At 41.7% G+C, this 16,595-nt stretch overlaps 1 protein-coding gene across 2 annotated transcripts; it reads right to left on the reverse strand.

The window, feature by feature from the left end:
• On the reverse strand, positions 1 to 15,450 carry phf3 (PHD finger protein 3). Of its 2 annotated transcripts, none has more exons than XM_015944433.3 (16): positions 15,317 to 15,450; positions 14,234 to 14,484; positions 13,408 to 13,518; positions 10,905 to 12,219; positions 10,547 to 10,823; positions 6,795 to 6,846; positions 5,691 to 5,811; positions 5,455 to 5,611; positions 5,249 to 5,365; positions 5,002 to 5,124; positions 4,785 to 4,929; positions 4,516 to 4,702; positions 4,289 to 4,436; positions 2,579 to 2,668; positions 2,161 to 2,356; positions 1 to 2,060 (listed from the first exon to the last, which is right to left on the reverse strand). In XM_015944433.3, exons 2-16 carry the CDS (start codon positions 14,466 to 14,468, stop codon positions 502 to 504), a joined length of 4,833 nt encoding a protein of 1,610 aa, XP_015799919.3. In that variant the 5' UTR covers positions 14,469 to 14,484; positions 15,317 to 15,450; the 3' UTR covers positions 1 to 501. The 2 variants fall into 2 exon arrangements, with proteins under 2 accessions (XP_015799919.3, XP_015799920.3); XM_015944434.3 differs by having other exon boundaries at positions 14,234 to 14,480; positions 15,317 to 15,441.
• Between the last annotated feature and the right edge of the window lie 1,145 nt (positions 15,451 to 16,595).

Here is a 16,595-nt window from a genome sequence, read left to right on the forward strand (position 1 = left end):
TTTATAATCGATAATAAAAAAAGGATTAGTTTTATTACCAACTGTACATTAAACACACAGTGCAAAGGCACACATATTTTACAAGCCAAAATGTACAAACTTCCACAACCGAAGATATGCTTATAAAATATTTAAGCAATTTAGGCTAAAAACAAAAGACAATGCTGTTGCTTTAAACCAGTTTGTATTTAAATATTTAAACATTTAGACTAAAAATTAGAGCTCATCTCAAACGGTCAGTTCAGAAGCTCGATGTGGGCGCCGTTTTTACAAAAATTCAGTCGAAAAGGTTTCAAATGAAGTTTTTCTAGGTTTGAACAACAATTGTATGGATTTGAATTGTTTTACTGAAAGACCTAACTTTGGCTGAATAATAGAAAAGAAACTTATGAGAAATATGTGTTCTGGATACAGACTGGTGTGTGTATATTTGTATGTATGAAAAATAAAATAGATACCAGCCATGTGAGTGAAAGTCTTTAAAAACCCCAAAGATAAAAATTATGAGTAACTGTCTTTTGAACTTCTTCGTCCGTTCTCGTAGTCGGAGTCCCGTCTGTGCCGGTGGCGGTCCTTGTGGTGCCTCTCTTTCCTCCTCTCGGCGTGACGATCGTCCGAGTGTGAATGGTGTCTGCTCCTCTCCCTGTGCTTGTCGCTTTTCTCCCAATCCCTATCGTGGTGTCGGCTCTTTTTCCCGTGGTGGGAGTCCCTGTGGTAGCCGTGCTTACCGTGGTCTCGGTCTTCGGAGCTCCGCTGCCTCTCCCAGGGGTCGGTGTATAGCTCATCTGGTCGTCTGTAGTCTTTGGCCACGGATGGGACTTGGACAGATGGTTCTGAGAGACTCTCTGGGTGCTGTGGCTGAAGTCCAGAAGATGCCTGTGAAGAACTGTCGTCTGTGTTTGGTGTGGAGACGGTGTCTGAAGCTGCGCTGTTGCATTCTGGGACAGCTGGAGCCGCTACAGAGTCATGATCTGTGTTAGAGGACTCTTGAGCTTCTTGGACTTGAGGAGGACTCGGTGTTTGAACTGCTTCAGCACCAGCTTGGCTCGCATCAACACCAGCCTTTTTACTGGGAACTGATTGAGTGGCGGCTTGGTTCTGCTCTTCGGGTCTGTGCCGAGCCTGAGAGAGCTGCAAGTATCCTTGGTGAAATGGTAACACTGGCTCCCGTCTGGCGCAGCTCAACACAGGAACTGGTTTAGGACTCAGAGCAGCAGGAAGGGTGGCTTTATCCTGCTGCAGCACCGCTGACTTATCTTCAGTCGCAGCTGCAGGTTTTTTCAGTATTCCACTCAAAGCAGGTTTTGAGCTATTTGTGTCATCTAAAGCAGCCTGGGACTGTGATGGAGAGACCCCTTCACTTGGGCTTTTTTCTGTTTCAGGACCACTTGGAGCTGCTGCTAAGCTAGCCAAGAATTCACCCGTTGATACGTCTGGAGGTTTATCTTTTAGAGTGACTGATGCATGAGGGGCCGGTGCTGCGGCCTCTTTAGCCGATGAGCTGTTCGAAGCAGATGCCTTGTCTGGGCTCGATAGCTCCGATTCTGCTTTAGCTGGTTTTCCTTCCTTCTTTTTGATGACAAAGCGGGGAGAAGCTGCTGTCGTACTTTTAGAGTTACCAGTTGATGCATCTGTTTTGGGAGCAGGCTGGGTCTCAGGGGTGTTCTGTCCAGTTCTCAGTGGCTTATCGTTGAAAACTGGCAGAGGAGGAAGTTCTCCGCCCCAGCCCACCAGCACACCTGGAAGAAAGCGAAGCGGCTTTTGTGATTCCTGACTACTAAGCTCCTCTGTTGTAGTTGGTTCTTCTAAAGACTTCACAGGCTCCTCTTGAGCAGTGTCGAGCGGCTTCTCCACCTCTTTTTTCAGCGATGCGGTGAGAGAAGACAGGAATAATTTCTCATCCTCCTCGGTTGTTCGGATAACTTTGGGAGGAACGGTGATGGGCTTGATTTCAGGAACGATCCTTGCAGATTCATTCACGTCCACAGGAAGAAAATCTCTTTTAGGTCTCTGGCGAATGATGAGTCCAAGCAGAAGGTTGGCGCGGTTGTTTTCTAACCCTAAAGAAGGTCAAACATTAATTCAGTTGGACAAATTGGATATGCCGACCAGATTTAATGAAACAATCAGAAGGAAAAAGAGATTTACTCCTCGGGTTACCTGGTCCATCAAAGGGAACAAGCTGATGAGGAACTTTTTCTGTAGCTCCCAAGGGGATAAGATACATATCCTTCACTTGTTTAAGGTTATTGGACACCACCCCGAAACGTCTACGACTGCTGAAGTAGGCATAAAGAAGAGTGTAGGAGATTTCATCTTCCTCTGTCTCGGGGGCAAAGCGAACCAGGCACACCTCCTTTAATGAAACAAAAAGCATGTGTCAGTAAAAGCTGCAAACAGCAGAATATGACAGAAGTTGTGCACCAAGGTCAAGCTTCTGAATGTGCTTGTGAGGCTGATTGCATTTTTGACACATTTAATAAAGTTTTCAAGCTGGTCAAATGCTCTGGAGTCGTCCCCCCCCCCCCCCCCCCCCCCCCCCAACAAGCACATGTATTCATGTAAACCTAAAACTCACTTTGGTTCCAGTTGCTCGGATCTTCTCCAGGTAATCCCAAACTGTCTGAGGACTTATCCTCCCACCAACCTGGATGCTGTCGGGTAGGTCCTATTAGGAAGAAAAAACATTTATATAAAAATAATATTTAATAACTTATTTTTTCTCGTTAAACTGTTTAGTTTTAGCAACATTTGTCTGAGAACAGGGCTAATTGTTACAAACTCTGTGTGGAGCAGAAATATTAAAGTCTCAAATGTGGTTAGGTTCATGAGCCTCTAACAGCAGCACCTGCATTATATCTTGTGCTGCCTTAAAGTCATCTCATGCCTGCAAACTCAAAAGGTGTGAAAAAGGGGACGACTGCACAGGACCTCCGAAACTTTGGATCTATACAGTTGAAGTGAACACCATATTTGGACTCAAAAACAGCCATTTTCATCATCTAACTATGTACCTTGAGAATACAGGGTTTCTGCAGGTCTAAGGGAGCCAAATTTAAGCTATAATTTCCAGCTATTGCCTGGAACTGGTGATAACCACGTCACAAACGTGGGATTAGCCATCCAGTTGAATTTAAACTTGCACTTCCCCATGGCGCAAGCTCCCACTAGCTTAACCATCTAAAAATAGCCCCTTTCACATCCAACTGAATGTGTACAGTTGCGTTTACGCCAACATCGTACACAAAAAATGCTGAACACCAACTAGAAGTCCACAAAAACTTTATAGAAATAAAAGAATCTTGTTTATTGGGTCTTTGGTCATTTAAGAGCTTTGGAAACTGTTTAAGGATTTTTTAGGCCTTAAATTTGGAAAAGCAAATTTAAGACTTTTCAAGGACCCGCGGATACCCTGTAATAAATTTACTTTACCATAGAAAGTACTTCTACTAGTTCATCAGTTTGTGTTTGTGTCTTCTCAAACCACCAGTGAGTCACGACAGTTGGCGGCTCACACTGAACCAAGTTCTGCTGGAGGTTTCTTCCTGTTAAAGGAGACTTTTCCTCTCCACTGATACTATATGCTTGCTTAGTATGGGGACTGCTGAAATCTGGTGAGTTTCCTTACATAGGGAACTTTTAACTAACTGGATTATTGAACTGAACTCGATGCACTAACAAGTAAGGTCAGTTGGAATGTTTACTGTGTAAAGTGCCTTGAGACCACGTTGATTTGGCGTTATATAGGAATGTAAGAAAATATCCATATGGCAATATATCATAATTTTTTCCTGCGATATTATAGATATTTAAAAACTGTGCATCGAATTTTTGGAATAATTTACATGCAAACATTTGTGTATTTACTTTTCTTTTGGTGCAATTCAAATGCCGACCACTAGTTGGCAGCAGTGTGCAGTGGGTTTTGTTTCCACCACTGAAATGTAGATAACTCTGTTATGGTTCAGACACCTCAAGTTAAACATGTATCAGTTTGAACTATTTATTGAAATTTCCTACAATAACTTTAGTCTAAAAAAGTTGCTACTTTCATCTGACTGAATGTTTCACAATATATCGTTATATAAATAAACTTAGTTCAATTGAAATCAATTACTGATCACCGTGTTAAAAAGTAACTTGATTAAACGGATTACTCTTATTTATTTATATATATAGATATATATGTGAACCCAGATTTCTCACAGTGTCCACTAGAACACGTGTGTCCAAGCAGCACAGTACTGAAGCCATTCTGAACCGAAACGTTCCTCTGTGTCCACTTTACCTCAGTTAAGTTATCCAGAATGCCCGAGACCGGAAACGCTTTCGTCACAAGTTTTGCCACGGCGTGCATGTGGATGAATCCCCGCCACAAAGACTTCAGGCTGGAAAGGAAAACCGTTTCTTCCTCTCGCCCAGGAGCGCGCTCCGACCTGCGACAGAAGCAACGGTGAGGTGAACGCACAAAAACATGTCGCACATCGGAGCAACGAGTCTTAAAATATGTCCTACTTTGCTTCATATCCCGTCTTGGCACTTTGGAAACTCTCCTCTAAAACCGCGAGGTGCAGATCGTCTTCCACCGGAGGCGGCGTCGAGCTCTTCGAGTCTTCCGATTTGGTCGACTGTCTTCGAACCACTGTGGTTGCAACTTTCGCCACTTTGGTTTGTGCCTCTTCCACCGGGGGAGCCATACGACCTGATGTAGGACAAAGATGTTTCTCTATAAGCAGTTCCTGATGGTTAATAAAACCCGGGACTTCTCCGGACTCAGACTTTACCTGTGCAGATTTTACAGTGTAGATCAAATAGATGGGATTTGTGTTGAGCTGTGGTGTCCTTCTCCGTCTTGGTGTTTTCTGCTTGCTTCTCTGGGACTTGGGGAGGTTCTGGTGGGACTTCAGTAACTTTGGGAAGAGGCTCAATCTAAAGAGGGAGAAAATAAACGTTAAAATGTTTCAAATAAGCAGACAGAGTGACACCAGCTCTGACTCTTACCTCTGTGGACTCTGCTGCTTTCATGGGCTCCTGGCTCTCTATTTCGATTTCACCTTTATGGGTGATCTTTGTGATGGGCCGCCTCTCTACCTCCCTTTGCTCTTTCTCGATCATCTCAATTGTCTAAAAATGACAATGACTTACTGTGATTGTTTGGTAAATTGGTTTAAGAAAATAAAAGCATGTGTTTAAATATACATCACTTGTAATTTAAACCTCCGTCATATGAGGTGTAAGCATCACGTACATGTCTGTTCTCTCTCTGTCGCCAGGCCGCCAGCTCTTTCGAGGCCAGTTCCTCGGGACTCATGCGAATCAGGTTACCAGGAGAGATCTCCCCTCTGAGAACCCGCTTAAAGAGGACCTGCAGAAAAAACGCCAAGATGCAAACGATTAAACCAAATCCAGAGTAAAAGTTTCTGGATTATGCCTGATAATAATAAAGGCACTTACATTATTTTTTGTATCTTTAAGGTTAAACATCAGGCTTCTGTACTTGTTCTTGTATTTGTGATCGGTGTCTTTATAAAGATGAAACAGCTCTTTTTCAATCCTCTTGGCCACTTCTGACGCCCTCTCCACTGAGATGTTTAAGTTGGAATCCTTCAACCTGAAATAGTTGTTTTATAATCAAGATTTTTAAAAGTGTCTAGTTTAATCCAAATGACACTCATCTGTGAATGACTGACCTCTGTGTGAGAATCTCTTTCAGAGAATCGCGCACGCTTCGTCTGATGGCATCCACAGAGACCGGTTTCTTTGAGGTCCTGGACGGAGTCTTACTTTTTGTCTCATGTTTGGACTGAACACCTATAAGGACAGAAATAAACAAATGCAACTTTAAATTTAAGTCCACAACCAGATGAGGGGTTTTCTATTTATTAGGCTCGTATAACAAAACTTCTTTCCCAAGAACAATATTTAATGATTCAGTGGATTTTTGGTAGATACTGATGTTTATTCCAAGAAAAAGTTAGCTGCGACGAGGCTAATGCTAGCTTGTTACTATTATGTGTTTCCCTGTGGAAAAGTGTCCTGACCAGGGGTGTCAAATATGCGGCCCGCCAGCGGGTTAAATCCAGCCCGCGGGATGGTTGTGTAAACTTTATTTTCATACTTTACAATGTAGAGTGAAAATAAACTTATCTTTGTGAGCAAGTTTCCTCTGTAATGAGTATAAATAAAACAAAGCTGCGCCCAAGGTTCACACAAGAACTTGAATCACATCCTGAAGTTGGCCGCCACTCAGGATGGGACTTCTGATATTGATGTGCTGGTGAAAGCTAAAAGATGTTAAGTAAAATGAGTCAAATATACTTTAAGTGCTGCATGAAACTGATCTAGCCATGTGATCTGTAAGCTCTTTGAATCACTAAGGAATGTTTTTTATTTTTATTGATTGATTTTTAATTTTTTTCAAATTTTCAAGTACACTTCAGGTGTTGTACTTGTACTATTTTGGAAACACTGTCCTCAGGCTCCAGCCTTGTTTTATACTGATTGTATTAAAACAAAGAAACAATCTGAAGTTGTTTTTTATTTACCGGTCCGGCCCACTTGGGACTAGATTTCCATCAATGTGGCCCCTGAGCTAAAATGAGTTTGACACCCCTGATCCTGACTCTTATCCCACCAGCTCTGGACCGTAGTGACAGAATTCATGAATAAATGTTACCATAAACAATGTATTTTGAGTATATTTTGACATTTTTTTTCTCCAAAGACGTGTTAAACATCTTCCAATGCCGAGTTAAAAACAGAATTGTTCTTACACCCACAGCTGATAACATCACCTGCTTTATGAGTTCCTTCTTTCACATCTGTGGACGGCGTCCTTTCTGGATCCTGTTGAACAGATTTAAAAGGTAAATTAGACATTATTTCATTAGAGATGATTCAAAAATTAAATTTAACTCATTTAAATAAAAGTCTGATCCACCAGACGAGTAATGTAATAGATGCGTTTTCATTTGGACCTCAGCAGCATGTCCCATCGTCCATTAGTATTACTATTATTTTTTTAATTATTTATTACAGTTACTAATATCAATATTATTGCTATTATGCAAAGAAAGGTAGCTTTACTTATATAGCACATTTCATACAGAGGAAATTCAATATGCTTTCTAATTAGCAAGAACATTAAAATCTGTGTGACAGCAGAATTAAAATACACACAAATTCTATTTAGATTTCAAAAGAAAAGGTTAAAGGGTGCAGCAGCTGCAGTGCAGAATGTGCAGGATAAGAAACATTCATTCAAAGGCTGATGAATACATGAAGGTTTTCAACGTTTCTAGATCTGGGGCAGATCTGTGAGCAGCATAGTAGCTAAAAGCTGCTTCACCCTGTTTGGTTCTGACCCGAGGTTCTACCAGCTGACTGCTTCCTAAGGACCTCAGAGCCCTGCTGGGTGTATATACCCGAAGGAGATCTGACAAGTATTCTGGCCCCATGCCACTGAGTGATTTATAAACTACTAGAAGCACGTTGAAATGGATTCTGTAGTTTACTGGTTACCAGTGAAGAGCTTCAACAAACCTGCAAACTCGGAGGGTGTGAAAAAGGTGAAAGAGCTGCAGCTGTAGGTAAACACAGCTTTAACTCAGCTGTTTGCTTGAATACTTTAATAAACCACTGCTAATAGCAAACTGCTGTTCAGACTCCTTATTGCAGCAGAAATGTTAAAATATTATGAAATTATCTCGTCACGTGTTTCTCCTCCAGCGTCCTTAAATCGTACGATGCCCAGATCAATATATTAGGATTTATTTTAAATGAGTCAGGCTGTAGCATACAGGTGGCCATTTCTTACCAGTAAAGGTATTTGTTACTAATATTAGATTTTAATGAGGTTAAATACTGGCAGTGTTAACTCCAAAATCAACTCCAAAACAAAAATAAATTAAAAACACGACAAGCCTTGGGAAAAATATAAAAAGGTAAATCTGCTAAAGTCCTGGACAGAAAACCGTTATTTAGTGGTGATTTTGTTAGATTTGACAAACGTTAGGCTCAAAATCGCAGTGAGAAGTTCAAGCAACAGCACTCATACTACTCGCTGTGAGCACTGCAGTATGCCGTCTCTGACTGTGATTGGTCAAATGACGACACGTGACTAACGCCAGAACAAAGATTGTGAACAAGAGGAGTCCTCCCTCTTCTCTCTCATTGACTCTCATAAAAGTGGCTGAACCCTGACAGAAGACCCCCCTAAAACAAGAACTCATCGTTTCTACACCATTCACGTGAACGCCACATTTGGCTTCAAAAACTGATTTTCATCGAAAAGCTACAAGTTTGCAGGTATGCTTCAAGAACAGGAGTGATGTGCTCAGTTCTCTTGGTTCTTGTTCAGACTCTAGCAGCAGCATGCTGAATAAGCTGCAGCTGCTTCACAGCTTTTTGGGAAGACCAGTCAAAAGACCATTGCAATAGTCCCAGCCTGCTGGAGATGAACGCATGACTGAGCCTCTCCATGTCCTGTCTGCACATGAGGGTTTTTTTATTATTTATTACTGCTACTTTTGTTATTATTTATGGGATGATTTCCTGTCTGCCCCGATCTGTACTGCTGAGCTTCACGTGTTCCGGAAGTGCAACACGTGAAAAATAAATCCAGAATATATACTTCACAGACATTACTAGCCGCTTACGCATCCGGTGGAAAGCCGAGGTGAAATTTGTGTGTGAGAAATGATGTGTCCCACGTTACCCACACACCTCTTTCTCACTTAAAATAAAAGCAAAAATGAGAACAAATCCTTGTCCAGGTTATGATTATTACCAGAGGAGGAATCAGCTAGCTGGGGACAACAAATAATGAAGAAAGCAGTGTTGTGCCTGAACGCGTTTACTGAATGATCGTTCGTGAATTTGTTCGTTTTTTTTTTGGTGAACGTAAACTGAACTCGTTCGTATTTTGGGTGACGAACGTAAAAGTGAGTGCGTTTGTCCTGGCGTGCGTGAGCGGGTTTATGAACGCGTTCTTTCGCCGTTCTAGCTCCAGATCTCCACAGAGCTTTTCTGGAGCTAAAAGTCTAGCTAAAACATTCTGTTAACCATAGAGTTTATAAAAAGTAGAACCCGCAAATGTGGCCAAACATAGGCAGTAGTGGTTGGTGCGGCGTCTACTTTTCTACGTCTAAGTAGGGTTGTCACGGTGTGAAAATTTAACCTCACGGTTATTGTGACCAAAATTACCACGGTTTTCGGTATTATCGCGGTATTTTTTTAAACGTGTTACATTTTCAGACAACTAAATAAACCCTGTATATCAGGAAAATATTGTCCTAGTTTGTGTCTAAATTTTGCCTAAAATGTGTTATTTTGTAATTGTTGTTTATTTGTTTACATTTTTTCCCTTTAGTCTTTAAAATACCAATATTTGCCCATAACTTCTGATTTTTTGTCTGTTTGATGTCATCATTTTAAAAGTATTAGATCAGATGATACTCAGTACTCAAGTAGCCTTCTAATCAGATACTTTTTTACCCTTACTTGAGTAATAAACCCTATATCAGGAAAATATTGTCCTCGGTTTGTGTCCTTCCAGTGAGCTTTGCAGATGTGGGAAAATGTCATCAGGCAGTAATCGTTGTTAAATTCATAATTATTCTCGGAGAGAGACCAACTCTTATCTGCCCCTGGGAGCCCCGTAATGCATAGCGTCATTTTAACATGGAGGTGTCCGCGACACGGTTTATATGCAGGTAGCGGCGCTGCGGCTGCTTTATATAGCGACTCGTTGCATTCTCCCTCAACCCAAATCCTTGGATCACGTATTTTAGCTAAAACGCTAACGTTAGCTTGCCTTGCGTTGACTGTAGAGTTGTGGGTGATGGTCACGCAGATGTGTCATGAGATTTGAAGCATTGCTGCCTTTCACAGACACTTTTTCTGCACGTGCTGCAAACAGGATAGCCGTCTTCTATCAACTGTCCCTCGGCATTCTTCAAATATCCAAAACATGCCCGTACTTCCCACTTTGTCTTCTTTGAGGGATAATAAATGTCCTGAGTGCTGCAGTCTCCTCCTTTGGCCATTATTTCAGCTTTAGCTTCAAGAAAGTTTTGGTTGTAAACAACAAAGCGCGCATGTGCCGCCGGCAACTTGAGCAGATGATACGGTGGCTGGTAAGGGTCACCGCGCCTACACCGCAGCCACGGTAAACCCACCGAGATAATATAGTTTTTTAAAAACAAGACGGTTATTATTATTGTCAACTTTTTACCGGGGTTTACCGCTACACCGGTTACCGTGACAACCCTACGTCTAAGTTATGTGCAGGAGTCAAAGTTCGATGGAAGGATGGATGGATAGAAAAAAAAGAACTATGAACTAGTTTTTGGAAAAGTGAACTTAGTTCAAAATGTTTTTAATTATGAAATAAGAAACGAACTAGTTTGTTTTAAAATGTATGAACTGAACTTTGAACTAGTTTGTTTTTTAAACTAACTTTCCCAACACTGGAAGAAAGAAACAAAAACTAATGTAATCGAGTAACCAAACATTATTTTAGAGAACCCCCACAAAGTCCGCTTACCTTCCTTAGTGGTCTGACTCCCCCTGATGTGAGAACCTGAGAGCATCCTGGACGGGGCTTTGGAGACAGCTTATGATCCGGCTCCTCAGTCTTTAGTTGAATGTCTGGTTTGACTACAGAAGGGGGCTTGGGCTCCACCTTCTTGCTTTCTTCTTCACAACACTTTAAGCACACATACATCTGGTCCTCCTCCTCCATTTCACGCACCTTGGCCAAATCGAGACCAACACAGTCCCCGTGGAACCAGTCTTCACAGCGACCACATCCAACCATGAAGCTAGATAACATAAGACAATTACTGCAAGCTGTGGCTAGTTAAGTGTATATTACCCATATTTATGTGAATAGCAACACTTACGTATTATTGTGGTGTTTTTTACACAGACCACAGCAGTTGTTGCCATCCCAAACACCATCAGTGTTGGTCGGTTGCTCCTCAGCAGCTTCCTTCTTCACGGAGGGAGCGTTATCTGGGATAAACAGCTGTGGCTCGTCCACAGAGATGCTCCTTACATTTTTACTTTTATGTTTCGAGAGAATCTTTTCCAGCTTTTTCAGTTTCAACTTCTCCTGCCCGCCCTCCTGGGGGTGTTTTAAGGAATTGCCTGGATGACTGTTGGCCTGGTGCTGGTCAGGCTCGGGTTTGGTGCTGTGGTGGGGATTCCGTTGTTTGACTGGTCCCTGCTGATCACCGGTGTGAATGCCAGAGAGCGGGTGCTTCTTCGTTGCAGAGGTCGGTGACTTTGGCTTGAATTTATCATCCCCTGGCCCGTGTATCTTTTGCACCTTAGCAACAGGGGGGCTTTGGGTGATTTCGGCATGTCTTTTCAGTGGTGAAACAGGTTGTTTATCCTTCAGAGGTTTCATTTTGTGTGCGTCTCCTCTTTGCATCGTTTTGGACGGCTTGTTTTGGGGTCCTTTATGCTCCTTATCTACGTGGCTCGTTTTACACGAAACCAAGTCCTTGTTCCTACCCGGCGACGGTCCTTGTTTGGACTTGGGAAGTGTTTTGGCTCCAGCTTGTTGCTTTTCCTTATCAGTCTTATCCGCAGCAGCAGCAGCAGCCGTGTCATTGTCACCACTCTGTGTCGGTTTCACAGAGTCTTTTCCCTTACTGACCGGGTTCTTTCCCAGAACATTCTGATCGTGACATTTTGTCTCTTGTGTGCAGGGGGCCTCTTTTAAAGTCCCATTGGTGGTCTGAACATCATTGGGGTTCACGTATGGGCCCAGCCCAAGATTTGCATCATCCATGGAGCTTTTTTCAGTTACATCCATCTCTGCCACGTTCTCTGGTCCGGGATTCTGTATGCTGACAGCCTCTTCGGGCAAGACACCTAAACCGATGTCGCCCCCGTAAGAAAAACCATCATCGAAGCATACCGCCTGGTTTGTCTCCCCGCTTTGCATATAAGAAGGTCCAGGAAGCAACTCGATCTTAAACCCTCCAATTGTGACGGTCAGTCGCCTCAACACAACCGTAGGTTTGAGCCACAGTCCGCCACTGATATTGTTGATGTTAATACGACCTCCCAGAACCAACTCCCTCTTCAGCTGAGGGCCTGTAACTCCTTTCTCTATTAGAAAGCCCTTGCTTAGTCTGTTAGCCAGTTTCCTTCCAGGTCGTCCTCTGATCAAACTGTTGGTCGGCATTCTATGTTTGTCACCATAATCTGTGAAGTAAAGAACAAACAAGCAAAGCATGTTGAACAGATTTTAAACAGATTAAAGCTTCGTAAATCTAAATATAGGATTTGGGTCACTGTGCTTTTGGCTGGTATTTACTGTCTACTGGCAGAAAATATCTTCATTCGTACGGATTTCTTTTAGGCCAAATGCGTTCAGATTGTCAGAAGTCCATTCGTAAATAAATTTTTGTAAAAAAAAAACGTGTAGCTGTTAGCGTTTGGACGCAGGATATCTTCAAGTTTATGATTTCAGAGGTTGGAAGAACGGCAATTTAACAGGCTTCATTTCATGACTGGAGCTGCTTGCTAAGCAAACCTTAAAATTAAGGAAATAGTCTCTTCAAACATCTGGCTGCAGAGATTATTGATTTAGATGAAAACATTGATTGTTTTGTGTGTTTTGATTGCTGCACTGCTACTTTTCTGTGCAGAGAACTTAACTGGTAGGCTAACCACTTGATGGAGCACATTTTTAGTCCCCATATCTTACTGAAGCATCCAATAAATCAAAATGGAAAAACTAAAGACTGAAGTTTAATAGCCTTATGGTGACATTTTTTAAATTTCATGACCATAAAATACAAAAACATTTATATTTTCACCACCTTTTCCCTTGGCCTGCAAACTTGGAGCGTCCTCACTAAATAATTGTTCACTCCTACAGTTTTGATTTAATTTTGCCTATTTTGTCATAAATGTATCTTTGTGTTTATTAATGTAGCAGGAGCTTTTATACAAAGTAGGGCTGGGCGATATGGCCTAAAATCAATATCGCGATATATTGAGAATTTCACCTCGATAACGATAAACGGACGATAACTACAGGTATGTGCAGAAACAAAAGTTGTCCACTAGATGGGGGTATTACGCTGAGTCACATTTTTAAGAGACTCAAGGCGGTACAGCTGTACCGCCTTGAGTCTCTTAAAATTTTATTTCGGAATTCTCAATAAAATCTTTTTGAATGAAGATGCTGTTAAAAGCTCCAGCAGCACTTTAAATACAGAGGTCAACACAAGGTTCACAAGTATATACTGCTTTGGTTCTGCAAGCTACTTAATGCCACCATCAGCTGGAGTGTAAAGTAGCTCTTGCATGAATTTTGTCAGCATGTGGTAACTGAGATTTCACTAAACTTTTTTTTATTTTTTTTAAAAACAAGCTCCCACTTACTGTTCTCTAAACTGTTTGGATGTTTCCTTCTCTTGGGTCCTTTAACTTGTGGTGTATTTGTAACATTCAGATGACGGTTGAAGTTTCCAGATGCTGAAGCATTTTGAGGACCTGCAAAAAAAAAAAAAATAATAATAATAATAATAATGGAAGAAAAATAATGTTTTTGTTAGAATATTCTGTCTGGTACCGCTACAGTGACTACTGAGAAGAGCTAGACAATAATTCAATAACGATATGTGTCCATTGACTGATGTGTGGTATGATGGAAAAAAATTGGGTCAATAAAAACTTTGATAAAAAGTTTCCTTTCCTTACTGTAATAACCTCTATTTGGACTTGAAAGTGCAACTTCCCTTCTTATAAAAGCTGTTTGAATTTTTCTGATGGCACAACCCATGATTTCATTTCCTGTTATGTTTGTTAATGTTACTTTACATTGTGAATGCGCTGAACCTTGCCTTGAAGAAAACTGTGAATGATACTGAAATCACAATTTCTGCTAGAATGATCGTAGTTCGATCTTTTACTAAAATCATTCAGCCCTTGTGAAAATAAAGTATTGACTTTAATCCAGTTTTTGTGTGTTCTTTAAGGTTCATTAAGAAATTGCATAAAATGGCCAGGGGGGCTCTTTAAATGTATTTTCTACATTTATTCACAGTTTGTGAATTATTGATATTGATCAATATGATTATTTTTACCAATGTCTTTTTTTCTTTTTAATTAGCTTCATAAATGTTTAAAAACTGTGTGAGCTTTTTAAGCTTTACCGTACATTTTCACAACAAGGAATTTTGGCCTATGCTTCAGACTGTGGACATACTTGCCGAGCCAGCGATGTGAAAAGCAGGATCTTCGTTGTCCAAGAGATTAAACTGAGCACTTGCACATCCAAACATAGGGTCTTTGTCACTGAGCATGTTTTTCAACGAATCCTCCAGAACGGGTCCAGCTCCAAACGCGTGACTGGCTTCACATTCCAAATTCTGACCTGCTAACAGGGACTCGTCCAACTGGTCACTGGGTATTAAATGGTTAAAGGTGTCCACAATATCCATGAATGCTACTGCCTTCCTAAACCAAAACAAAAGTGTGAATTAGACCACTTTATTTTCATTATAAAAAACTGATCACCCATTTCATGGGTCTTCTAAATAAGAAAACAGAAGGAGCATCACAAGGACACATACTTTCATTCATCAATTGGTTGGCTGTTGGTGTACGCTAACTTGAATGCAAATGTCGTCCAAGTTTACGAGGCCCACAACGATTAGCCACAAAATAACAGTACGAATACTTTTAATATTTATAAAATTACAGTTAAAAATTTGTCATGCAAAATTACCCTCGTTTGGTGTTTTTAACCAACAGTAAGGTCTACAACAACCATGCAGGCCATGTTTGAACAGAAACCAACCCAAAACACATGTTACTCGGGTGTTGTGACGCCTTTCAGCAGATGAGTTACACAGTAGCGGAGTTACACAGCATTACTACACAGCTAGGTATTAACAGATTTGTAGACCATATGTTAGCCAGCTCGCTAGATAGCAATCCGCTCCTAAACGCCATTATGGATGTGCTGTTAGCATGCTAACGTTGACTCATGAAGGAACTTGTAACGTAAAGTAACCACTTGGCTCATTCGTTATATATATATAATAACGTCTACGATATTCCGTGCTAAAAAATGTAAACAAGTGATGTATTAATTTTGAGTTCGATAACTCGACGCGAAAACACCAGAAACGGATAGCTACATAGCACTAGCACAGGCCTCGGAAGTTTGTTTGTAGCTTGGGAGCTGCTAGCGGACGATGGATAACGACACTCGCATGCATTTTTTTCCCACACCTTTGCAGTTTATATATTTGGATATATTTGTTTGTGTTTGAAAGACTCTCACCTTCCCTGTGCGATGATAACGCTGCCTACTCGTGTAAGGTTACATGCTAGCACAGCTGCACCCTCCAGTAACTTCCTCTGACGGAGCCGTCATTCGTCCCGCTGCTGCAAAGCTCCTGAGGGGCGGGGCAACACGTCACGTGTTTTTTTTTTTTCTTGTTTTGTTTTGTTTACAGACAGACACAAGCAGCTGACGCCTCAAACTTGTTTTTACAAACTTCTGCAGCGTTTGTTGACACGGCGTCGCTCCATTTGTGCTCATGCAACCCACATGAGAATTTTGGGTTCTGGTTCTGATGTTGAATATGCGATTTAGATGTGCAATTCCTCACCCCGCCAGCAAGCGGGATGCACGTTTTGGGATGGCTATTTCAGTTCAGTCACCTTTCCGTGTTACTGGAGGGATAGAATTTTTGTTGCGTTGTGACAATGATATAGGAAAATTACCTGTAAAACTATCTGACTATCATAAGCAAGTTCTCCTTTACTGGAACCTAATATTCAAGCATAATTTCATCCCACACAATTCACCCTTGTAGAATAATAGACAAATTTACCCGTAACATTTTATCAACCCAATATTACACTTACCAGCTAAAGAGGAAATATATTTTACGTGACTTTAATGAAACTGAGAGAAGGAAAAGGAAGAGATATTTGTCTTATCAGAGAGGTCAAAGGGGGAGGCTGGTGCCTATCTCCAGCGGTCAGCGGGCAATCAGGCGGGGTACACCCTGGACAGAGAGCCAGTCCATTGCAGAGCAACACAGAGGCACACAGGGCAAACAATCACACACACACACACACACACACACACACACACACACACACACACACACACACACACACACACTCACACCTAAGGACAATTTGGACAGACCAATTAACTTAAGAGTCATGTAATTGGACTGTGGGAGGAAGCCGGAGTACCCGGAGAGAGCCCACATATGCACAGGGAGAACATGCAAACTCCATGCAGAAAGATCACAGGCCAGGAAGCGAACCCAGGGCCTTCTCGCCACACGGCAACAGCTCTAACCACTGCTCCACTGCGCAGCCGCCGCTACAGATAACACAATAATTGATTCACTTATTGCATCATCGGCCTCATCGTGCCAACGTTCTGAATTTCTGAAATAATTTATGGCAACATGCTACCAGTGTGGATTGTGGAATAAAAAGAGATAAACTGTTAGTTTTCTCTATATTGTCATTGCAATAGGGCAGGGATTCCCAAAGTGTGGTGCGCGCACCCCTGGGGGTGCGCGAGCTGCCGCTAG

Source organism: Nothobranchius furzeri, chromosome 12, assembly GCF_043380555.1.
Source record: "Nothobranchius furzeri strain GRZ-AD chromosome 12, NfurGRZ-RIMD1, whole genome shotgun sequence".
In the NCBI taxonomy this organism is placed as follows: domain Eukaryota; kingdom Metazoa; phylum Chordata; class Actinopteri; order Cyprinodontiformes; family Nothobranchiidae; genus Nothobranchius; species Nothobranchius furzeri.

Excerpts from the sequence above, each read along its gene's own strand:
- phf3 (XM_015944433.3), bottom strand. The coding sequence starts at position 14,468 with ATGGATATTGTGGACACCTTTAACCATTTAATACCCAGTGACCAGTTG. Across the intron at positions 6,847-10,546 it reads GAGTCAGACCACTAAGGAAG|GATCCAGAAAGGACGCCGTC; the intron begins GTAAGCGGACTT and ends TCTGTTCAACAG. Across the intron at positions 2,061-2,160 it reads TGTTCCCTTTGATGGACCAG|GGTTAGAAAACAACCGCGCC; the intron begins GTAACCCGAGGA and ends GACCTTCTTTAG.